Source organism: Leopardus geoffroyi, chromosome E1 (assembly GCF_018350155.1).
Source record: "Leopardus geoffroyi isolate Oge1 chromosome E1, O.geoffroyi_Oge1_pat1.0, whole genome shotgun sequence".
Taxonomy (NCBI): Eukaryota; Metazoa; Chordata; class Mammalia; order Carnivora; family Felidae; genus Leopardus; species Leopardus geoffroyi.
In genome coordinates, this window is record NC_059330.1 from 61,096,660 (window position 1) to 61,121,567 (window position 24,908).

Genomic DNA, 24,908 nt, shown 5'->3' on the forward strand with positions numbered 1-24,908 from the left:
AACAGAAGAGACTCATAAATGTGGAGAGCAAACTGAGGGTTACGGGATGGGTTGGGGGGTGCTAAATGGGGGAGGGGCACTAAGGAATCTACTCCTGAAATCACCGTTGCACTAGATGCTAACTAATTTGGATGTAAATTTTAAAAAATAAAAAATAAAAATATATACTTCCCACTTGTTTTTAGGGAGCGAGTGAGCATGACCAGGGGTGGGTACAGAGAGAGAGGGAGAGAGTCCCAAGCAGGTTCCATGCTCAGTGCAGAGGCCATGACCCTGGGATCGCGGCCTGAGCCAAAATCAACAGTTGGACACTTAACTCACTGAGTCACCCTGGTGCCCTCGAGACTTCCCGTTTTCTGCCTCTACATGTCTTTCCAGGGAAAGGAAGCTTTTTCAACACATGTCACGGTTCAGGAACAAAGCCTTGCTGCCAGCTCCCATGTACTGGCACGAATTTGTGGCACTTGAAACACTTGATAAAGCAAATGAAATAAAGGGCTGTGTGAATACACAAAATCAGAAGGAACCAGCCGACGACCCTACCAAGAAACAAGTGTACATTTTATTGTCAGGAAACATTTTCTTAAATAATGGTGGCCACTTCATTCCTTACCGACACGGCCCTGAACGATATCTTCCTTGCCGATCTGGATCTGTTGTAACTATGTTGTGGCCGTTTGGCACAACTGGAGAGATCTTTGGCATCTTCTTTCCTTAGCTTTGTAACTTGTGGAACATCTTGTACAAAAAAATGTAGATTTACAGAAAAATATGCATATAAATCACTTATTAATTCCAAAACATGGTAAATAACATAGCAAAAACTTTATCAAATCCATGTCAGACCCGAGCCGGACAGAGTGGCCGTGCCAACTCTGATTCTCCACAGCACTTCATAAACTCGCGCTCCGATGTGACGAGGAGACTTACAAAAAGGCCCTCTTGTGAGGTCAAAGACTAATTTCTCTCCCCTGTTGCTTTCCAGAGTCCCTGGAATTTGCACTCACGACACACGTCACCGTTCTTATAAAAGCAGTCCCATTAAGCAAAGGCCGTGCTGCAGCCACGACGTAAGTGACGTCTGAAATCTCACGTTATCAGGAGCGGAGCAGAGTGCTGACCCCCTTTATAAACACACATCTAAAGCGAGAGCTTCATGCACATCCATGTAGAAACACCAACGTCGAGCTGTGCGGGGTGTTTTCAACGCGCGGGGCGGCACGATCACCACGAGAGACCGGCAGGTGCTTTCCCGGGCCTGGAACGGGCTCCCGCGTCCCACATGTGACGGCTCAGAGCCTCTCGCAGAGGGGCCGGTGTCTGTGTCCTGGCGCCTCCCTCAGGAGACTTTACAGCTGTTCCGGGGGCAGCGCTTGGGCGGGCTCTGGGGGGGGCGGGTGGCCTTCGCTTTTCGGAGGCTGCTCCTCTTGTGGGTGGAGCTGGTGGTGAGAGAGTAGGAGCGGCCGTGCATCATCCTGGCATTGAGGCCACTGGCCATCGAGAAGGACTTGAGGTGACTCCTCAAGGCCATCGGCAGCGGGAGCTTGTCCACCAGGTGCACGGGTGTGCAGGACACCACGGCCCGGCAGCAGAGGTCCTGCAGGGTCAGCACTGGGAGAGGAGAGGAAAGGAAGCGGGTTTAGTGTAGGACACAGACTGACCACCTTCCTTCCCTGGGGTGCTGGGGCTGAGGGCTCCACCTGCCGGACCCACACGCGCCACTGGGCAGGGCTGGAGACCAGTCCGCCCGCTTTAGTGGCCTCGGACTGGAGACCCCTGCCGTCTTTCCCTCCGGGTCCAAGAGGTGGGCAGACCTGGAGGGGAGACGATGGCACTCACGATCCCACGGTTGGGGTGAGAGACCAAGGGCCTCAGGGATGACCTCCTTCCCGACTGCACAGCTGACCTTGGCAACACCTGTGACCAGCTGTATAATGACATGTCCAAGGGAGCACCTGAGGAGACAATGCTGTCTTCAATCTCCTCTACGCTGCCCCTTATGCGAGTTGGGCTCCCTGCCCGGTGGGACGGGCTCTTGGGGACATGCCCAGGAGGGGCATTCCCAGTGTGCCCCCTCCCCCACCGCAGCCCCCAAAGGGGTCAGGCCCAGGGTTGCTCAGCAAACAGCTCTTTCGGCTCAGTGGTTCCTAACGGGGGAGGGGGGGGGGTGATTTTGGCTTCCCGGCACGCTTGTGGTTTCCACAGCTGGAGGGCAGGGGGTGTGGCGCACTGGAGGCCTCCCCAGAGCAAACAGCCCCGCCCGAGTGGCAGCAGTGCTGAGGGGGAGGATCCCTGATTCAGAAGAACCCTATTTTGCTCTGTCAACCCTAGGCCGCCCAGTTCAATGACTACAGATTTTGTCTTTTTGTCTTTAACAGGAATATGTGGACAGATTACTCAGTGGAAAACGGGGACAGCGACTATGTCACCACAAAGCAGATGAAATAAGAACACAGGTCTGGGGCGCCTGGGTGGCACAGTCGGTTAAGCATCCGGCTCTTGATCTCGGCTCAGGTCATGATCTCCCAATTCGTGGGATCGAGCCCAGCGTCGGGCTCTGTGCTGATGGCTCAGAGCCTGCTTGGGATCCTGTCTCTCCTTCTCTCTGCCCCTCCCCCACTTGTGCACAGTCTCTGTCTCGCTCTCTCTCAAAGTAAATAAATAAATAAACTAAAATTTAAAAAAACGAGCACGGGTCTTTGTGTTTTTTTTTGTTTTTTTTGTTTTCAACATTTATTTATTTTTGGGACAGAGAGAGACAGAGCATGAACGGGACAGGGGTAGAGAGAGAGGGAGACACAGAATCGGAAACAGGCTCCAGGCTCCAAGCCATCAGCCCAGAGCCCGACGCGGGGCTCGAACTCACGGACCGCGAGATCGTGACCTGGCTGAAGTCGGACGCTTAACCGACTGCGCCACCCAGGCGCCCCGAGCACGGGTCTTTGGATGTATTAACACAGAGGGATCTGGTGTTGACAACACTCTGTGCACTTCTCTGTCTCAAGCTCCTCTCTTTGAAAGCGGATCACTCCTAACATGATACGCTCTTCCCAAAACCACCAGCGGTGGGGGGCCAGGGGGAAGGGTGTGGGCAAAGCCTGGCGTCTGAGCGCCTGGCAAACGTGGGCCTCGGGTGCTGCATCCCTGCACGCTCAGGGGCCCTGCTTCGCATGGGGAGGTGCTGGCTCCTTCTCGTCACACACTTCAGAAGTGCCTCTCGTGAACTTTCCGACAAAACTGTTCACGGTGACTTCTAATTAACTGCATTCACTCCCTGGGAATGGACGCGGCTGCCTCGGGTGGGTCCTGGGAGGTGGGCCGGGGGGCCGGAGGCTGGAGGACGGCCTGGCGGGTGCCTACCCTTGCTGGGCCTCCAGAGTCGGTCCATCCCGTGCCGCAGCAGCACGGTCCTGGCCAGCTCCGTGAAGGACTCGGTGATGTTGAAGTTGCACAGAGGGCTGACCTCGAAGAAGGTGACACCCAGGCGCGCTGCGTAGGCCTGGGCCTGCTCCGTGGGGACTTGCCGCTTGAAGGCCAGATGCAGGCGGTTTCCCACCAGGATTTTAGGGACACCAGGGGCATGCTGAAGGGTGAGAGAAAGGCAAGGAACAGGGGTTACTTGTGCTTCTGTTCCTGGCACCGCTGGTGTGCGGGGTACATGGCGTCCTCCCCAAATTCACGCCCACCCAGAACCTCAGAACGTGTCCTTATTGGAGAAGGACGTTTGCAGATGTATTTGGTTAAGATGAGGCCACTGGGAAGGGCCGTCAATCCAGGCGCTGGTGTCCTTGTGAGAAGAGGAGAGGACCCAGGACACGCAGGGGAAAAGCCACGTGGGGGCAGAGTTACAGGACCACAGGCCAGGAGCTGTCGGCAGCCACCGGGAACTGGAAGAGGCAGGAAAGTCCCTCCTCTGGAGGCTTCAGAGGGAGCCCAGCCCCGATGACACTGGAGTTCGGGCTCCTGGCCTCCAAAGTGTGAGAGAACACATTTCTGTTGTTTATGGCGATGTGTTCCGGCAGCTGCAGGAAACAATATGACGAGTGAAGGGCTGCTCTGTACCCACATCGGCAGTTGGCCAGGTCAGCGTGCCAGCAGGCAGCTCGCGGCTCTGGCTCCTGGGCTTGGTGGGGCTCCAGGTCAGGGCCCGGTCCTGTCCAGGGAGGGGATTGGTGTCCTTGCTGGTGAAGCCTCGTGCCCTGGCCCTCAAGCCCACTCGGGTGGCGCTCTGGCACAGTGCTCATACCTCATCTATCTCCTTAATCCACCGGTCGATGCCATCAAAGGACCAGCGGTTTGCAATGTCATAGACCAGGATCACACCCTGCGGAGAGAGGCACCAGGCTTACCTTACAGGACAGAGGTGGGCGCAGCTCTGGGCCATGCTGGCCAGTGTGCAGGCTACTCAGTCACAGACTCACAGCCAGCTAAACGACCATTTTACTAATTTTAATGGAAAACACAGTATTTTTATTTGTCTACCAAAAGCAGTAGCTAAATATTTACTTCTAATGGTGCTTTCATGAACTCGTTAATCCACTCTCAAATGTCAAGGTAAGTTGGGGACTAGCATTTGAGTCCCCCGACCCACATGCTGCTCTAGGGACATGGAATGTGGAGGGACTGCAGGGGTGACCACCTTCCTAGGGGCAGAGCCACCCACCTGGACAGAGTGCTCTCCTACACGCGCACAGACATACACACACAGTCACGTGAACACAGGTGCACACATACAGATGTGCACACACACGCATACGTACACACACACACACCTGCGGCCACACAGAGCTCGTGTGCACACGTGCGTGCAAACATAACACATGCACACATACATCCCTGATGCTGATGGTTTGCAAGCCACCAAACATTCCTTGCCACACTTTCAGACTCTTTTTTTTTTTTTTTTTTTTTTAATTTTTTTTTTTTTTCAACGTTTATTTATTTTTGGGACAGAGAGAGACAGAGCATGAACGGGGGAGGGGCAGAGAGAGAGGGAGACACAGAATCGGAAACAGGCTCCAGGCTCTGAGCCATCAGCCCAGAGCCCGACGCGGGGCTCGAACTCACGGACCGCGAGATCGTGACCTGGCTGAAGTCGGACGCTTAACCGACTGCGCCACCCAGGCGCCCCAGACTCTTTTTTTTTAAACACTTTGAGATTCTTGCATCAAATCATATCAAACACTTTGAGATTTTTGCATCAACAAACATTCCAATGCCATTACTCAGTCAGTCTGACTTCCTGGCTCAGGGGGTGTTACCTGTGCGCCCCGCGAGTAGGAGCGGAATATGGTACAAAATCTTCCCTGCCCGGATGTATCCCTGGAAAAGATGTTGGAGGCCAATGAGAAGAAATCACTGCTTCTTCCTGACAATAGGGTTTTGAACTTGGGAGCCATAGCAAACATATTTTACAATGGTCGGTCAGTGGCCATCCCACTGCAGATACGTCCCTAAGTTTGTCAATACGAGGAATGGACGTGGGGGCCCCTGACACCTGGAATGGAGCTCCAGGAGCCATAAATCTGGACAAAGAGAAGTAACGTTCCCTGGGATAGATTCCAGCAGCCTGCTCTCATGGTTGTGGCTCTGGGGCCCAGCGGGTGGTGACTCCCCGCAGGTTACAGAAGGGCAACACTCATCTGCATGTGCAATCAACAGTCCCACATCAACACGCGATCCCCTAGAGATGAGGGTGGGAGGGCAGGCCTCCCCTGCACGCCAGGCGCGTCCTCATATGCAAACAGCGAGACCCAGCACGGCTTTTCTTTGGTGACCCACCTCTGCCTTCTGAGTCCTAGATGAGGCTCTGCTGAAGAGAGCAGGGCCTGGGGTTCAGAAGGGTCAGAGGTGCTGACCGTGGCCAAAGATGTGGGAGGAGCACCTCACGTGCTGGGAGCAAATGCACGGAGAACTCCCAGATCAGTCCCTACAGAGTTTAGGCTTTGCCCGCAGACGGGGTGGCTACAAGTCTAGGGGCGAGGAGACGCAGGAGGAGGGCAACCTTGGGAGGTAGCCACTGGCTCCGCATGGGAGATGGGTGGCTCTCGTGAAATGGGAATGCTCCCCGGTTCGGGGGTGCCGCGGAAAACCGCGGGGTCTGGCCAGAGCAACTGGGGGCGCAGGGACATGAAGGCATTTACTAAGACAGGCCACTCAGATGAAAAACAGAATCGGGAAATGTCGAGAGGGTGCCTAGGAGACGTGGAGCAGCCTTCGGCATCCAGGGCAGTGAGAGTGGGGCCCTGGATGGTCCCTGGGGAGGAGAAAGATGAGGCAGGGTAAGCCCAGGGCCCTGCAGCTGCTCAGGCCTGTGCCAAGGGTGCGTGCAAGGTAGGAATGAGAGCACTGCAGGTGAGAGCGGGGTGCCTGAGCCTCACTGACCCACAGGCTGCTGGTGGGGCAGGCCATACCCACAACCCGAACGTCGTGGGGTGGGTGGCGGGAAGGCACAGGTGCTGAGGGGACGTTGCGGAGAGGCTCCCGGCTGGACTTTGGGGCTGACTGCTCCTGGGAAAGAGGGAGTGAGGAGGCAGGAGAGGCGTCCAGGGCTTGGAGGCTCAAGGGCATGTGTGGGGTTGGGGGGCGGTGAAGAGGGCCAGCAGGTGGCCCAGGAGAAGGGGTGACACAGGCGGGGACAGTACTTGGGCAAGTCACACAGGGAGGCGGGCAACCCAGGGATTGGTGAAAGCAGGAATGCTCAGGTCTCCTACCCCCATCCCACCTGAAGCTGAGGGGCGGAGGCAGGGGTTTGTGACCCGAACCTCAGAGCCTGGGGGGGGGGGGGGGGGGCACTGAACAGACACCCAGTCCAGACCTGGGCAGGGGGGTCTCTTGCCTCCCAACCTCCCCACACCTGCCAGGGGTCTGTCTCCATCGCACTCACGGGCCCCTCCTGGCACTGGGGAGGCAGAGGCAGAGGCAGGTGTCAGCAAGGCCACATCCTGGACAGACTCCCAGGGACCCACAGAGGCCCTGGGGTTCCCTCCCGTGGATGAGGCCTCAAGGGACGTGGATCCCCACCTCCACGGGGTCTGCTCACGGGCGCACCGGTCCCCCCTCCCAGAGCTGGGGGCTGGGACCTACTCACCAGAGTTGCAGCTTCACCCGCCGCCCGTCCAGCAGGATGGTGGTGGTCTTGTAGTCGATGCCTGTGGAAGGAGGTGGGGGCAGCTTGAATGCCGCTGGCCTCAAGGTCCTTCCTCACAGTTCCTCCCCAACAAGAGGGCCCCGGCGAAGAGAGCTCTCCGGGGGAGGGAAAGGACGTCTCACCAGGGCAGATTCACAGGGCAGGTGGACCGGACCCCGCTTTGGGTCTTGCCGGATTCGTTCGGCCTGTGCCCACCAGCCCCGTTGCTCACCCCACGGGGCCTCCAGCTCTCCCCTCCTCAGCGGGCACCGCTGCCTCCCCCCCCTCCCCCCGGCCACCCCAAGGCCGTCCCACTACACCTACACGAGGGGAAGGCGGCTGCAGCCAGCGGGCTCGGACTTGGATTCCAGCCCCCCCCCCCCCCCCCCCGGAACCGTTTGGCAGCAGGGTCGCCTGTGGGGCTCGGGGCTCGCTGGCCCCCTGCTTTGCAGGCGGCTGGTTGCAGCCAGACTCTGCCCCTCGTCTCTGGGCCCTCCCTCCCGCCCTGTCTCCTGTCCTGGGACTGTTCCTCCTAGGCTCCACTCCCAGGCAAAACACTGAGATCCCTTCCCCAAATTTTTAAATTAAATTTAATTAATTTACTAAGAATGTAAAGTAAAAAAGTATCGCATGTGAAATGAAATACGAAGCATTAGCTCAGCTGTGTAAAGAGAAAACGTGTGTGCGCGCGCACACAGTGGGGCGACTGTGAGGGCCTGCCTCATGTTGTCCCTGGAAGTTTCTGGGTGGTGGAATCTGGGTCGTTTTTACCTTTTTTTTACCCCAGCCTTTCCCTACTTTCAAGTTTCTTCAATGGGCATGTATTTTTACCCCCTAAAATCAGGAAAAGCAATAAACATTTTTTAAAAAGAAAAATATTCCTTCCCATTCTACCAGAAACCAATTTTCTCCTTCATTGAGAAACCACTCTTGTGTTCACAGAGCAAGTCGCAGGAACGCTTCTGCCAGGCCTGTGGAGGAGAAGACACACTGGGCTGGACTGGAGGAGGGACAACCCGGGAGAGACAGGGCTTGCATCAGGCACCAAAGAAAGCCAGAGAGCACTTCTCCCTTCCAAAAAACAGATGCAACACAGTGTATGATCGCAAGAATCCAAACTGCTTAGTAACCCACCCACCAGGCTTTGCGTTGCTCCATTTGCTTCATTTTCCACTTCCTCAGGAATCTCTCTCACAACACACAAACCTAGAGAAGACCAGCCTTGAAAACATTCCGGGATGTGGCCAGACTTCGGATGTCTTGACAAGGAAAGCTGGATTAAGAGTTATAAATCTAAAGGGGAATGTGCTCTTGGAGGATAGATAGGAGAGAGAGAAGCCCTACAAGACGGCCTTGATGAGGCAGCAGGAGGGGGGGCTGAGGGCAAAGTACAAGCTGCACCCCCCCCCCTTAAGACACTCTCTTAGGACACTTCAAAACAAAAACTGGAAGGGACAAAAAAAAAAAAAAAAAAAAAAAAAAACCGAAAAACAAAAAACAAATGGTTAAAATGATAAGAGTCTCCACCCTTTTATAAGAAAAAGGCAATCTCATCAATAGCCTGAAGTCCAGGAACTCCCTACTGTCTTAATGTTAATGCTTTGCTAGAGGGAAAAACCACCTTAGCTAGGTCTCCAGAAATAGCTAGGCCTCCAGCAATCTGTGAGTCTTTAGCACATGAAAATCCCTTTAAAAAACTTCCTTTTGACTTTACTTCCCCCAGCCCCATAGTATATAAGGAGTCATTCTTCACAGCCCCAGTGCAGCTCTTTCTGACCCTGGGTCCTGTCCCCAGCTTTAATAAAATCAATCACCTTTTTGCACTAAAGGCGTCTTCAAAAATTCTTTCTTGGCCAGCAACTCTGAACCCCACCACCACCCCAAAACTTCATCAGGCCTCACCCTGAGAACGTCCTGGAATGGGTGTGAAATCTTAGCAGCTCTCCACCAGAAAACCCCAGCGCCCAAAGCTCAGAGAGCAAGGTCCTCAGACGCAGTGCTAGAGAAGGTGTCTGGTGCAAGCAGCTTAGCTGTGCTCCCTGACAGACCTACCTTCCACTTGGCTACCCCTCCCCCGCCAAAAAGCCCCAAGAGAAAGAACATCATATTCATAAACCCTCCTGTCTTTACAGCAGGATGAAGCCAATACGGTATGCATGGCATGGCAGAAGCCGACGACAGATTGCTTCGCATTCTGTGGACACATTGCCCAGGGTTTTAAGGCAGAGCTTCAGGCTCTATGAAATTACTCTTTGGAGTGACCCACCAAGGGCCTTTTCACAGCCCTTTAATTTTTTTTTTTTTTTAACGTTTATTTATTATTGAGAGACAGAGAGAGACCATGAGCAGGGGAGGGGCAGGGAGAGAGAGAGACACAGAATCCAAAGCAGGCTCCAGGCTCCAAGCCGTCAGCACAGAGCCCGAGAAGGGGCTCGAACCCACAAACCGAGAGATCATGACCTGAGCTGACGAAGGACGCTTAACTGACTGAGCCACCCAGGCGTCCCTCTTCACAACCCTTTAAAATCCCACTATCTCCCGAAGGCAACTTTAAATGCCTACACCCTTCCTTTTGCAGCACTCAGCATTGGGCGTGTGTGGCGTGAGACGCACACACGCACAATAAATACATTATATATATATATATACATACACACACACACAAATAGATATATACAAATATATATATACACAAATACATATACGTATATATACAAATAATAGAACATATACACACATGTTAAATGTAATATATACATATATAACAAATAGAATGGACAATCACATAGTAAATAAGAATATATACATATATAATTAAATGTGTATAAACACAAACACATATACAGAGAGCAACTTCAAAGTTAATTTTGGAAATATTTAATTTTTCCCCTGGAATGTACCATTTACCATTTACATGAAGCAACAAATAAGTACTTTTCAGTTTAGAGAGAACCTTGGCTTTGGATGTCTGTTTCCAGACACTAAGAGAGAGCTCTCACCATTCACAGCCTGGAAAGGTAATTTCATTGTTAACCTTTAGGAGGTTAACCCACCGCTTGAGTTGGGTTGGCTCCTTTGATATACAAAGTGTCCTTATGTACTTATTTTTTTTGATACACAATTAAAAGAAAAAAGATTTCATAAATTTAAAAGAATTCATTCCTGATGGTCTTTTTAAGCACCCCAAATAAAACTATATTTGGTTTTTGTTTTCATCAGTCATAGATGTACGTAGTTTCAAGTGTCAGAGACTTAGTATGGAAAATGACAGGCCCTGATTCACACCCCACCACAGTGTTCTATTACCCATCTTTTTAATTTCTTTTGCTATGTATTTCCAAGTTTGTAAACACACTTGTATTCCTACTTCCTGTCTTTTCACATTTAGGCATTAATAAACTTCCCACTGTGGAAGGTGAAAATGTAGTCCTCTCACTGACACACTCCACATGCCTCTCTCTCTCTTTCTCTCTCTCTCACACACACAGTATAGTTATCTGCCATTTAACTAGATCAATATCTAATTTTACATCAATGTGACCAAACACTATCCACAGCTGGATCATGTGGTATACTGTGTTTGTTCTTCATGTATAACTTTTTGTTTTTACTGGAGTTAAAAATTGCTTTTTTGTTTAGTTTTCTCTGCATTTATCACTAACACATCCCTAAAATCTCCTCCAGTTATCTAGATCTCCTCTCAGTACTTCCAAACTTTCAGGTGTTTCACCTTCTTGGGGCTATCTTTCCAGAGCTTCTGTCCAGCTCCCATGCGAACTGGGAGCATGGCTGTCTTCCTGGGCCCTCCTTTCTCCTACTGCAAAATCACATCTCCCCGTCTGTTGGTTTACTTCTCCCTTTTTCTTCCTGAGAAGGGTTGTGGAAGATAGTTTTCGAGACTTTGCATGTCTGTAGTCTGCATTCACTCTTCCTTGAGATTGGATGGGCACACAATTGAGGTAGGAAATAATTCTTATTCAGAAGTGTGCAGGTCTACTTTCTAGAGTTCCTGTGGAGAAGTCTGATGTCAAACTGATTGTTGACCCTTTGAAATGTATTTTGGTCTTTCTGCTTGTAAGGCCTTGCCCCAGCACTCTGCAATTTCATGCATTGTCATGGGGCATCTTCATTGTTATGCTGACCACTTGACATGCTCTTTCAATCTGGAGGTGCAATCTTTAGATTCTGGAAAATGATCTTGAATTATTCACTTGTTTCCTCCTGCTGGCATATTCTACTAAGACATTGGGCCTCCTGAACCTACTCCCTGATTTTCTTATTGTGTCTTATTTTGCATCTCTCTCTTTTTCTCAACATTCTGGAAAATGGTCTCAATGTTATCTTTTATTCTTTCTTTGACATTTTTATTTCTGTCATCACATTAAAAAATTATCTTTTAACATTTAAGATTTATTTATTTTTGAGAGACAGAGAGAGACAGAGCATGAGCAGGGGTGGAGCAGAGAGAGAGAGAGAGAGAGACAGAGTCTGAAGCGGGCTCCAGGCTCTGAGCTGTCAGCACAGAGCGTGATGCGGAGTTCAAGCTCACAGAACCACGAGATCATGACATGAGCTGAAGTCAGACGCTTAACTGACTGAGCTACCCAGGCACCCCTGCCATCATATTTTAAATTTCCAGGATCTTTATTGTTTTTGGATTGCTCCCTTTTGAGTTTCTGCTTTTGGCCATGGCTGCACGGCTCCTCCTGGGACAGTACTCCTGCAGACAACTCTCAGGGATGGACAAAATATAAAAACCAGTGACCCCAAAACATTGGAAAGTGACTCCAAGGGAGTCTTCACAAGGGAGGGACTCTTCACCACTTTCTCCACTTTGGCGTCAGACCTGGCAGTGATCACATTCCCACGGTTCGGGGCTGCCCGTGGCCACCTTCCTCACCAGGTAGGAGAGGAGCTGGGAAGTAAGCTGGAAGTAAGCTACAGACAGAAGCGTAGACGGGGAGAAAGCCTGATGCTCAGGCATCAGGACCAGTCAGTCCTCAAAGGAGGCCTGTCCTTCAACTTGTCAGTCATGTGAGCCTGTAAACTCTCTGCCTGAGCTGCTTGGAGGTGACTTTTTTATTTCCGTCAAAAATGTCCAGTCGGGGGAGGGGGGGGGGCACCTGAGTGGCTCAGGTGGTTAAGCATAGGACTCTTGGTTTCGGCTCAGGTCATGATCTCACAGTTTGTGGGTTCAAGTCCCACATCAGGCTCTGTGCTGACAGCACAGAGCCTGTTTGGGGTTCTCTCTCTCCCCCTCTCTTCCCTTCCCCTGCTTCCTCTCTCTCCTTCTCAAAGTAAATAAACATTTTTTTTTTTTTTTAAATGTCCAGTCTGATAGAAAACGTACAAAGCTCAGTGACTGGAGAGAGGAACAGAGAATGTCTGACCTACAAATCCTAGAAAAACCTGCAAAAGATACATTTTAACATCTTCCCAAAAGAGAAGTACAATGACCTGTGTCTCAGCATTTCACTAACAGTAAATAGCACTTACGAGGGACTCTGGCTCAACAATAATGATTTAATCGTTAGCTGCCAGGCCCAAAATTGCACTCAATGACTGCAGGTGGTGGTTCCCATTAGAACAGCCATGCTGAATAAGCTGACCCCTGACCCTTGGGACCACGCGGCCCAGCGGTCTCCACCAGCACCTGCCCCTTCAGGGCTTGGGCTCCCAAACGTCTCTGGGTCCATGCGCTCAGCTGTGTGCCCACTCACTCTGCCCCTGTAGTGGGGACTTGGGGACAGCGTGGAGCCCGCTGGGGTGGGGCCAGAGATAAAGCTTGAAAAAGTGCTGCTTCCCCATGTGATATGTGCCTTGGTTTCTCCAGGTGGGGAAGGTGAGAGTGGAGATGGACCAAACCCACTGGGGCCCCACAGGGAGGAGGTCTGTGTGGGCTGGGATCAAATCCCAGTCCTGACAACCAGCGATTTCCTCATGCTCCCCTGCCTCAGTTTCCCCTACCACTTGGTAGAACACACTTGCCCCAGCTACTTACAGCCTAACCCTGACCTTAACCCTAACCCAGCCTGTGTACCTACTGCCTGTAGGTACCTCGCCTCGGCAAAAGCTTTTTCCCCCGGACCCCTGGGCCCCCGAAGATACACCCCTAACACCGCTGTGCTGCCACAGACGCGTCCCCAAATCACCTCTCTTCACGGCCTAATTCTCCTCTCCTCAACTTACTCACTGAACCGTTCTCTCACTCCTGCAATGTTTTCTTTTATCTCCTATTTCCGTGTTTGCTCTTTTTAGTATGTTTCCTCCTCCCTGGCTCTGTGGCATGCTACCTTCAACGTCGGTCCATGAGAACCCAGTATTCTGACATGAGTGGGGTCAAGCTGAGGACCAACAGGTATAATTCGCGTTTGCTGCACTTAACTAATTCTTCGAAAACTCTGTCCATCAAAATGAGATAAAAACACACAAAAACTTCTAGAACAAAGCCTGTTGGAACGCTCATTGAGTGAGTCAGAATAACAGAGAGAAGAGATATAATTTTAGCCTTCTTAAAAAAAAAAAAAAAAAAAAAAAGGAAGCGTCAAATGCCAAGCCATTCACTCCACTTTTAGCTCCACAGGATGAATAAATAATTTAGCGATCTATTTCAGTTCGCGCACCACCTGCTTCTCTCTCTTCTAGTGACCACGCAGGCATGGATGTGAGCCGCCACGCAGGAGAATTCTCTGCTGGCGTAAATATCGGTTAAATATCACTTACAAACATATTCATCTCTGAGAGGATGACTTTTGAGAAATGCACCTACCGTTAAGGGAAAAGATCAGAAAGCAGCCCTGTGACCACCAGAGGCTGGGAGGAGGGGCTTCCTTTTGAGGGGCGAGGAAGATGTTCTGAAGCTGGAAAGTGCTGGCAGTTGTATAAAATGCCACTTCATTGTTCACTTTAAAACGGTTTTAGGGGCGCCTGGGTGGCTTAGTTGGTTAAGTGTCCGACTCTTGGTTTCGTATGGGATCATGATCTCGTGGTCTGTGAGTTTGAGCCTCACATCAGGTTTGCTGCTGTCAGTGTGGAGCCCGCTTGGGATCTTCTGTCCCCCTCTCTCTGCCCCGCCCCTGTTTGTGTGTGCTCTCTCTCTCTCTCTCTCTCTCTCTCTCAAAAATAAACATTTAAAAATAAAATAATAAAATAAAATAACATAAAATGGTTTGTTTTACATTATGTGAACTTCACTTCAAAGAAAACGTATGCACATACGTCCTTCTCAGAGTTGGCTTGCATGGCTCTTTGGATCAGAAGGGCCCTCCGCTGGAAGATGCTGGGGTGCCTCACAGAACCAAGTGGTGGGAAGGGCTCAGGGCGGCGACAAGTTTGACCCACAGCCAAGGCCAGTGCCAGCCCCTCAGTGGGCCCCCTTGCATTTCTAAACAGTTCTAAAAGCAAGTCACATTCGAGACAGGGATTTGATGTGTGCTCATCACGTTTACACAGAGGTCAGTGACTAAAATTAACATCAGTGATCTCTCTGCAGAACTCCTTTTTGAAAAGTATGTTCCTAGGGCGCCCGGGTGGCTCAGCTGGTTAAGTGTCCGACTCTTGGTTTCAGCTCAGGTCATGATCTCACGGTTCATGGGATCGAGCCCTGCGTATTTTTTTAAATATATGTAAATACATATATAGAGAGAGAGAAAGAGAGAAAGAGAGGGAGAGAGAGAGGGGGAGAGAGAGAGATAGTGAGTGCGGGAGGGACAGAGAGAAAGAGAGAGAGAGAGGCAGGGCATGAGCAGGGGACGGTCAGAGAGAGGGAGACACAGAATCCAAAGCAGGCTCCAGGTTCTGAGCTGTCAGCACAGGGCGCGACATGGGGCTCGAACCCACGAGCCGTGAAATCATGACCTGAGCTAAAGTCGGACGCTCAACCGACTGAGCCCCCCAGGCGACCCTAAAGTGCTCAGTTCTTGATGATATTGGCACCCTTCCTGCAAAGCCCACTTTAGCCAGGGGCTGCCCACCTGGCCCCTGGGGCACTGTGGGCTCCAGGCCCCCTGATAACTCCTGGCTGGGACACTCTGCTCACTTAGATGGTCAGTTCATCCAGCCAGCGGTGCTGTATTCTAGCAAGTTCCTATGTCAATTGAACCCACCCACTGAGGCTGCGTGTGTCTTCAGAAGGAGCTCTGAGCCTTCTGGTTCAGCCTCCTACTTCTGGAGTTGCAGGAGCTGAGACGGTGTGATGTCTTGGGGGAAGGGTATGCCCTCATCACTGGTCATGGCCATAACCAGCTAAGTGACCATCCCAAAGCCAGAAAGTAAACCCAGGCACCCGTCTGCGCCCCAGAAGACAGTTTGGGATGAACCACCCTGAACAAGGAGTCATCTCCACTCACCTGAAAGATGCCAGGGGCCTCATAAATAACCGTGGTCCCAGGCACTAAGTGTCAGAGAGGCGAGAGGCTGGACCCTGCTGGCAGGACATGGATCACCTGTATGTCACTATGGACAGAGGGAGAGTAAGCGGGGGGCCAGCCGGGGATGTGCTAGGCACATGCTGTCACCACAGCACAACTGGGAAGCACCCACACTGGCTCCCTGAGAAGCCCACAGAAGTGGCAGGTACCCAGGCAGACGGTGGCAGCGGGGGCCTCATCTCTGGGAAGGGGGCTGGGGGCGGGAGGGCTGCCAGAGACAGAGTGCCCAGAGCTGCCTCCTAGGGTCATGCATGGCCAGGTCCTCACAGCCCGTGGGCGTGGTGGGGCCCTGAGGTGGGTCACCAAGCTGGACACCTTTGTGACCACAGTTGCCTGTCTGAGAGAAGAGGGTGGGCCCTCTTCAGCTGGACCAGCCCTGATGCTGCTCCTGTTCAGACAGGAGGCACGGTGTGGGCTCAGCTCAGCCTCGGCCAATGTCACCATCAGCTGGGCCCTGAGCTCCAGGCCCAGGCGGTTTTTCTCAGAGTCCGTGGCTGCCTCCAGACACCACAGCAGGGCCTGGTCTCTCCCAGGCTTCCCCACCCAGCGGCACACCCTTTGGGCCAAGTGTGATAACCCCAAGACAGAGTGGGAGGGAAGGATAGAGTCCCTGTGTCACCTGCAGCAGGACCAGGGGCCAGCTCCTGGCAGGCCCCCACCCTCCCCTGACTGTCACCTGTCAGGAAAGAGCAGAGCCAGAGGGTGCTTGGCCACACAGGAGACAGAGGTCAATTGCAAAGTCCATTCCCTCCCTCATTTAAACTGCACACAGAGATTCCAGGAAGGACTTTCTCCTGCAACCTTCCTGCGGAGTGGGGCCCTGCCCACAACTCAACTTCAGAGTCATGAGCAGATACATGTCCATTGTTGTAAGCCCCCCATCTGTGGTGGTTTGATACAGCAGCCCCAGGACATGGACACACTGTCCAACTGAGCTCCCACACTGTGCCCCCACTGCCCACCCTGCCCAGCGCTCATGGAGAGGGTGCTCAGGGCCAAGGACAGGCTCCTGGCCTCGCAGGATGGACCCCAGGTCTCATGCCTCTGGCCTTCCCTCTCTGGACATCAAGCCGCCGTGACACTATTTAAACCCACAAGGCAGTGGTCTGCCTTCTGGAACGCACACATCACTCTAAACTGAAATAGGTTTTACTTCCAAATGGGTTTTCTCAGTCTAAGAGAGAAGCTAATGTTCTACACATCTATCAATTTATTTTTCCCATTAAGATACTTTCCAGCCTTCTGATTAGGGTCCGCTAGAATTTAATGCATGTATTTACTATTCTGCCTCCATAAATTTCTTTTTCAACCAAACAAAATGCCATCTGTGTCACAAGTGACAATATGGTTCAAATACATGAGCAAACTCAGCTGAGTCCCACTTGGGGTGGGCAATTCATTAATTATTGGCTACAGGGCGCCCGATGGCTCAGTCGGTTGAGCATTCAACTCTTGATTTCAGCTCAGGTCATGATCTCATGGTTGTTGTTTTTTGTTTTTAATTTTTTTTAATGTTTATTTTTGAGAGAGAGAGAGAGAGACAGAGCGTGAACAGGAGTGGAGCAGAGAGACAGGCAGACACAGAATCAGAAGCAGGCTCCAGGCTCCAAGCACAGAGCCCAACGCGGGGCTCGAACTCACAAACCGCAAGATCGTGACCTGGGCTGAAGTCAGATGCTCATTGACTGAGCCACCCAGGCGCCCCTATCATGGTTTGTGAGATTGAGCCCCGCGTCGGGCTCTCACGGAGCTTGCTTGGGCTTCTCTCTCTCCTTTTATCTCTGACCCACCCTGTGTGCACGCACACACTCCCTCTCAGAATAAATACACATTTAAAATAAAGTGAAATAAGCCTGTAACTCTGTGTGTGCCTCATCTCAGTCGGTTGGCCAGAGAGAGACAAGCTGGGAGAAGCTTTTGCGAACCAGAAGAAATGCACTAAACCGCAGGCACTGTGCACACTGGCGGGAGGGGGCTGCAGGCAGAGGAAGAAGGTGACTCTAGAACAGCATCTGCAGAGGAAAATCCTCAGTTCAGAGGAGGGGGCGGGCGGCATCACTGGAACCGAGGTGCCTTGTTTACAGGCAAAGAGGCAGTGACCCGCTCACAGAACCCCAAAGTCCGGCATCTCTGGCAGCAGGCCACGCGAGGTGGGGGGAGCTGACCCACACACGGGCGGCCTCTGGGGCCAAAATGGTGCAGGCGTGGGGCCAGCTCAGGAGGTGCGAGAGCTGCCCCACGACCTGGAGCCCAGGCAGAGGGCAGTCCAGGTCTAGTGCGGAGACTGGTCGAGGCCTCCAAGGAGGAAAGCTGAAGAGAGGTACTTTTTTTTTTAAGTTTATTTATTTATTTTGAGAGCGGGAGCGAGAGAGAGAAAGAGAGAGAGTGTGCTTGTGTGTGCGTGAGTCGGGGAGGGGCAGAGAGAGAGAGAGAATCCCAAGCAGACTCTGCACTGTCAGCCAAGAGCCCGATGTGGGGCTCAATCTCATGAACTGTGAGATCATGACCTGAGCCTAAATTGAGAGTCTGACACTTGACCGACTGAACCGCCCTGAGAGGCACTTGTGAAGAAGGCAAACCCCGATGACATCATCGGGAGCCGCTATCCTCTGTGGTGACTGCCTTTTGCGTGGTTTTGTTTGTGGGTCTGATAAAGTCTACATCTGTGATGTTTTAAGCCCAACCCCTTGGACGTTGCAGCTCTTTTCAGTTTTTGCTTATACATAATCCCTTCCTTGTAGCTAATTAAGCTGAAGCAGCCTGGGAAGAAAGCCCCAAACGTTTGAAAAAAAAATCTCTTAATGGGAAGTGAGCCGAGAGCCTGCAAATTCAAGCGATAGGTTCCACTGCTTCCGATATACCTTGCCCCTCCTCTCCGCCCCAGAAGGCCCAAGCGAGGAGTGAGCAGGTGCAGCCAGCAGGACCAAGGCAGAGCCACGTGGCCGTCAGCTGGGAGCACCCAGTGCCAGTGGCAGAGGACACAGCAGGGGGTGGGTGGCTGGGGGTCTCCGTCCAGAAGCTGACCGTCTGCACAGGAGGAACCTGGGCCAGCCGGTGGGATCCGAGCCCCTCCTTGTCCATCACCCAAAGTCAGGGTTACCTGGGTTGGGGTTCAAGGCTAGACTCAAGGGGCAGTCCCCACTGTAGGAAGGAGGCGCCACAGGACATGGGGACATGGGGCTGGATGATTGGCTTTGAAGAAGAGAAAATCTGATACAAATGCAGTTTTTTTATTCTTCTCAAATACACGGAAGCACGGACGACATAATTTTTAAAACGACAGTGTTGAAGAAACTTACCGTGTGCTCGTGGCGGCACCACAGGAGGTAAGGAGGTGGGAGAGCATCTCCTTCTCAAGGAAATAAGTTGGGATACAATACAATTCGAGTCTCAGTTCAAACGTGCAAGAGACGGCTTTATGAATCGGGTTTCAAATCCTGCAGTGGTTGCCACGGGAAACCGGCAGAGTAGCTCTGACATCGGCAGATCCACCGGGGCCGGCAGCACTGCAGAAGGCAGCAGGGGTGTGCGACCACCTCCTGGAGCAACACTTGTCCAAGGCGAATAGAAAGGAAAAGAGCCCCACAACAGGATCACTCAGCAAAAACGTTCTGATGGTCTTCCCAGGGAAGAAAAGCCACTTCCCTGAGCCTTTTCTGAACCAGAGGGGCCACAGAGGGTCCCAGAGCCAGCCACCCCATCTATATTCCTGCTCTCACCCATGCTGCGTGACCTTGAGGGAGTACTCACCCTCTCTGGGCCTAATTTATCTCATGAGATGATTCTTCTACACTCTCAATAAGGGGGGTTGTTATTACAGCTGCTAGCAAAAATGAAGCAGAAAAAGAAAGACAGGATTTTCCTGTGGGCAAAAGGAAGCTGGTGAAACAGCCAGGAGAAAGCAGTGAGAGAAAATAAGTCTCTTTGGGGGAAAAGCTGGGAGGCAAGAGATTGTAGAATTTCGTGCCAGTTTAATCTACTTCCCTCTCCCAACTAGAAACTCAGCAATCAGAGAAGGAAAGGTAACAGGCTGGTGCTGGAAACAGCACCAGCTGGGGCCAAGGGGAGAAACTGTCAGCAGGGAACAGGGGAAGAAGGGCCCAGCTGTGGCCTTGACTTCACTCCCCCAGCCAGGGGTCTTTTCTCCCCACTTCTGCCTGGAAGAAGAGGCTAAACGAAGATCCCCCAGAGGCTCCAGGGTCAGCAGGCCCCAAAGTGAGAGGTGGGCCCCTTAGCTCTTCTCTGTGTGTATCACACTTCAACAAAACGTTATAAAAGGAGAGAGAGAGAGAGAGAGACAAAGAACCCAACCTAAAATGAAACCTGACCCAAGGAACAGAAGGACATTCATCCTAGTTACTTCATGCAAAAGAGCAATTTAATGAAAGCATTAAGTTGGAAAAAAAGAGATTTTTTAAATGCAATAAATTATTTAAGAAAAAAATTTTAATGTTTATTTATTTATTTAAAGTTTATTTGTCTTGGGAGAGAGAGAGCGCAAGCAGGGGAGGGGCAGAGAGAAACAGAGAATCCCAAGCAGGGTCCACGCTGCCAGCGCAAAGCCCAACGCAGGGCTCCATCTCATGAACTGTGAGATCATGACCTGGGCCGAAATCAATAGTCAGACACTCAACCCACAGAGCCACCCAGGCGCCCCTATTTAAAGAAAAATTTTTTTAAATTTTAAATTAAAGGGGTGCCTGGGTGGCTCAGTGGGTTGAGCGTCCAACTTCAGCTCAGGTCATGATCTCACGGCTCGTGAGTTCAAGCCCCGCATCGGGCTCTGTGCTGACAGCTAGCTGAGCCTGGAGCCTGCTTTGGACTCTGTGTCTCCCTCTTTCTCTGCCCCTAACTCACTCGCATTCTGTCTCTGTCTCTCCCAAAAATAAATAAACATTAAAAATTTTTTTTTAATTTTAAATTAAAATTGTAAAAGAAAGAAAATGCAGATCAAAGCATTATCACTGAAATAACAAAAAAGAAACAGCCAGAAACAATTTTCTAAAGTAAAAATTACCGGGGCGCCTGGATGGCTCAGTCGGTTAAGCGTCCGACTTCAGCTCAGGTCACGATCTCGAGGTTCGTGAGTTCGAGCCCTGCGTCGGGCTCTGGGCTGATGGCTCGGAGCTTGGAGCCTGCTTCCGATTCTGTGTCTCCCTCTCTCTCTGCCCCTCCCCCGTTCATGCTCTGTCTCTCTCTGTCCCAAAAATAAATAAATGTTAAAAAAAAAAATTTAAAGTAAAAATTACCAACAAATAGGAAAGGCTTGAGATGCTCACAGAAATTCAGAAGAGACAGAAAGATGAAAGCAATTAGAAGTGAATGGATGGGGAAGGCAAGAAAACATGACCCAACATCAGGATAATGGGTGCAGAAGGCAGAATAATCTCACCCACCCCCACAAGGTACCCACACTCTGATGTTCACAATACGTGACTCCATTAGGTTACGTGGCAAAGGGGCATTAAGGCTGCCGAAGGAATTAGGTTTGCTGATCAGGTGACCTTAAAATACAGAGATTATCCTGGATTATCAAATGGGCCCCAGCACCATCATAAGGGCTCTTACAAGCAGAAGAGGGTGACTGAGTCAGGCTGCAGCGGTGCGGCTAGAGAAAGGAGGCAGTGCGGAAGGCGAGAATGGGGCTTGGAGCCAGGGAGTGCAGAAGGTTCTAGAAGCTGGAAAAGGCAAGCCAACAGACTCACTGCCAGCACCTCCAGAAAGGACGCAGCCCCTGTCGACACACCTTGACCTTAGCACAGGGACACTGGGCCCACCCAGGATTGTCAGGTAAGAAATCTGTGTTTTACCTAAGTTTGCGGCAATTTGCTCAGCAGCCATAGAAAACCAATACAATTGGTGTCTCTGAAGCAGAAACACCAATCAATCTAACAGAAGATGTTTTAGGAACATAAAGTAAATTTCCCCGAAATTAAAAAAAAAAAAAAAAAAAAAGCCTGCAAATTCAAAGAGTACACAGTGTATCAGAAGTTCAACACCAAGCATTCAACTTTGAGACACTCCAACTGAGAAGAAAAGGCTAACCTACCCCCACCCCACCCCCACCCCGGGGGGGGGGAAGGGAGGCAGGGGAGCCAGCTGACCTCAGGCTCCAGCACCCACATCCAACCCCAGGGCCATCCAACTCCAGGGTCATCCAACCCCAGGGCCCTGGAACAATGGCTACAAAGTGTGGCAGGAAAGAGAATAATACCACCTGAGAATCTATTGTAACCTGACGGAGATACTGTTCACAGATAAAGACAACAGACATCCTCAACCATGAAAGCTCTCAGGAAATACCAGCCCTTCCTAAAAAATGAAATGTGGCTAATTAGAGTGACAGCAAAATAAAGAACTCACACACACAGTGGTGGTGAAGACTCATGGTCAGCACCCAAGACACTTGAACATCTAACTAGTACCAAGCAGCTATGGACACGGCAGCCCAGGTTCAGAAACCCGGGCAAAGTAAGAGCCACACAGGCTGCATGCACAGGTTGGGGGTGGGGCGGGGATGGAGACACTTGCTGAAAAGCTCTCTCCTTCCAACGCCCAGAAGGGATGCAGAATGACCCACGGACACACAGCGTTAACAATAATAACGTAATTGATGCCAACTTCTCGCAATTTTGTGGAAAGTGTCTTTTTCACCTAAATCCTCCCCTCTGTGTTGAGGAAAAGTCTTTATTTTTTTATTAAAAGCATTTTTTCAATGTTTATTTTTTTATTTTTGAGAGAGAGAGAGAGAGCAGGGCAGGGGCAGAGAGAGAGGGAGACACAGAATCCGAAGCAGGCTCCAGGCTCTGAGCTGTCTGTCAGCACAGAGCCCCATGCAGGGCTGGAACCCACAAACTATGAGATCATGACCTGAGGCGAAGTCCGACCCTAAACCAACTGAGCCACCCAGGTGCCCCTGAGGAAAAACCTTTAGAAGAAAGTGTTAACCAGTTGCTTCTACAAGTCCTTGGCTGGGCTTGTGACACAAAGTGGTGCGTCAGAGCAGCCCCAAGGCGCTGTTCAAACCAACCAGAAGGGAGCTCTGCCCACATTCCTGCTAAGTGCCCCACATCACTCACCCACCATAGAACTCGAAACCACAGCTGCCCCCCCACCCCCCAGGCACACAGATTTATAAGAACCGTGCATCTCTTCTGTGTTCATCCATCCGTGGAGCCCCAGGCCCTGCGGACCCCCGCCCTTTGCCGGCGTAAGCCCCAGAGCTGGGCTGTCCAGCAGGGCTCTACCACATCTGTCACTAGCCAAGCGTCGTGCTGAGCGTGTGAAATGTGGCTAACATGAACCTTTAATTGTATTTCATTTTAACTACCCTAAATTTAAAAAGCCACACGTGGCTGATGGCATCACCTTGGAGAACACAGTTCTGGAATCAGTGGCCAAATGTGCATTTTCACAAGGCCCTGGGGTGAAGAGTCCGTGGTTCTCCAAAACCACCCCAAGCTCTCCCCCACCTCTCCAACCTCCTAGGCCTGCCCCAGGCCACCCAGCAGCTGCTCTGTTCCTTGTTCTGGAACCACAGACTCCCTCCCTCAGCCAACCCTGCAGGCCACTTTTTCTCTTTACATCCCTCACCCCCACCTTGTGCCCTACCACAACCTTTGCCCTGTACTCCCTGCCCCTCTTGCCTCAAGTCAAGTTTATCTCTGGATCCAGGACTTCCTCCTGTGCACTGTCTTCTCAGTTCTGCCCTGCCTGGTCAGGGCAGGAAGCAAACCTAGGCTGGCTTGAACATCAAGACTCCACTCCCTGGGCTGCCCTCCTCTGTTCCTGGAGAACAGACTGCAAGGCCAGGAGATAGGGGGGGGTAGGACCCTGAGCAACCAGGTATGGCTACAAGTGTGCCTTCTGTCCCTGGAATGTCCCCCGAAAGTGGTGGCAGGAGGTGCCCTTCACAGCCACCCAACCTGCGCCATCAGAGCAGCCTGCTGGGTGAAGACCTTGGCTCTCCTGCCTTCCTGCCCAGGTTTCTGCCCACTTCACCTTCCTCTCCTCTCCCCTGCTCTGCTTTCCCGCCTAATGTCTACCCGGCCTTGGGGGCTGCGGCCCTCAAACCTCAAACTTTGGGAACCCTCCACCCACTACGCTCACCTCTGAGTCCTGCGCTCCCCTGGACCTGGAACCCACTCTCCTTCATTTCACACCAGTGTTTGCCTTCCTCGGCCCCGAGGGTCATTTGGGTTTCCTGCCCTCCTGGGCTTGTTCACCAGGGCGAGGAGCCCCTCAGACTCGCCAAGAGCCCTGGAGAAGCCTCCAGACTAGTTCTCCCGCTTCCTCCCCGCTTCCACCCCACCCACGCGCAGAGCCACCACCTGGGAGCCTCCGCCCGCTGCGCTCTGATCCCGCTCCCAACCCCGCCCGCCTGTTCCATAACCCCCACGCATCCTTTCCAAACGCGTCTCACGCACTGGCGGTCTCCCGGATGGGCCCACTCACAGCAGCCCAGCCGACCTCCTCCCCAAACCCCACCTGCGAGGTCCGCTCCCTTCCGTCTCGTAGACATCCCGGGCCGAAAGGACCCCAGCGTCCAGTGCAGCCGCTAGCTCCCGCCGGGAAGCCGACTTTGATGAGGCTATGGAGGACGCGCTGTGTTCCCCACGTGCGGAAACGGGGGTGTAGCCAGGGCAGCCAGAGTAGCGCGCGCCCGACCCAGGCAGAGAGGCGGGTGGGGAGCCCCGCGCTCCCCAATCGCCGGCCCCTCGCGCACTCCACACCCTCGGCCCCGCTCGCGGTCCCTGGCTCTGCGCCCCCAGTTCCTCGGTGCGCTACTCCGGTGCCTGGCCCCGGCTTCCCCCGCCCGCAGCGCGCTCTCCAGACCCGCTCCGCTCGGTCCCCTTGCGCTTCTTGGCCCGCCGCTCGCTCCCAGGCCCCCTGCGCACTCCCCGGGCCCCGCTCCTCCCGGACGGCCCCCCGTTCGCTCCTCGGCCCCCCGTTGGCTCCCCTGGCCCCCGCGCGTTCTCCGGATCTCGCTCCTCCCGGCCCGCCGCGCGCTCCCCCGCTCTGCTCCCCTCCAACCTGGCCCCGCGCTCACCCGCCGGGTGGCCGTACGGCGACTCGGCCGCGCCATCCTGCAGGCTCGCCAGGATCTCGCCTTTGCCCACGTCGCTGTCGCCCACCAGCAAGAACTTGAGCAGGAAGTCGTAGGCGCGGACCGGGCTGCCCAGGGTGCTGCTCATCGTGCCGCCGCCGGCGCCGGCGCCCATGCCCGGCCCACGGGACGGCGCAGAGGCGGCGACCGGGCACCGAGGCGCTGAACGAGCCCAGCCGTCCGCAGATCGCCGCGCGCCCCCGGCCCCCGCAGCTGACAGCGCGCGGCCCCGCCCCGCTACGCC

The 24,908-nt window shown here is 52.7% G+C and overlaps 1 protein-coding gene across 2 annotated transcripts; it reads right to left on the reverse strand.

Moving 5' to 3' along the window:
- Window positions 1–540: 540 nt before the first annotated feature.
- Window positions 541–24,908, reverse strand: RAB40B (RAB40B, member RAS oncogene family). 2 transcript variants are annotated; one of them, XM_045489998.1, is made up of 6 exons: window positions 24,608–24,891; window positions 7,091–7,151; window positions 5,262–5,322; window positions 4,247–4,324; window positions 3,361–3,583; window positions 541–1,611 (listed from the first exon to the last, which is right to left on the reverse strand). In XM_045489998.1, the coding sequence occupies exons 1-6, from the start codon at window positions 24,777–24,779 to the stop codon at window positions 1,340–1,342; spliced, it is 867 nt and encodes a 288-aa protein (XP_045345954.1). In that variant the 5' UTR covers window positions 24,780–24,891; the 3' UTR covers window positions 541–1,339. The 2 variants fall into 2 exon arrangements, with proteins under 2 accessions (XP_045345954.1, XP_045345955.1); XM_045489999.1 differs by lacking the exon at window positions 541–1,611 and adding an exon at window positions 1,669–1,955 and having other exon boundaries at window positions 24,608–24,908.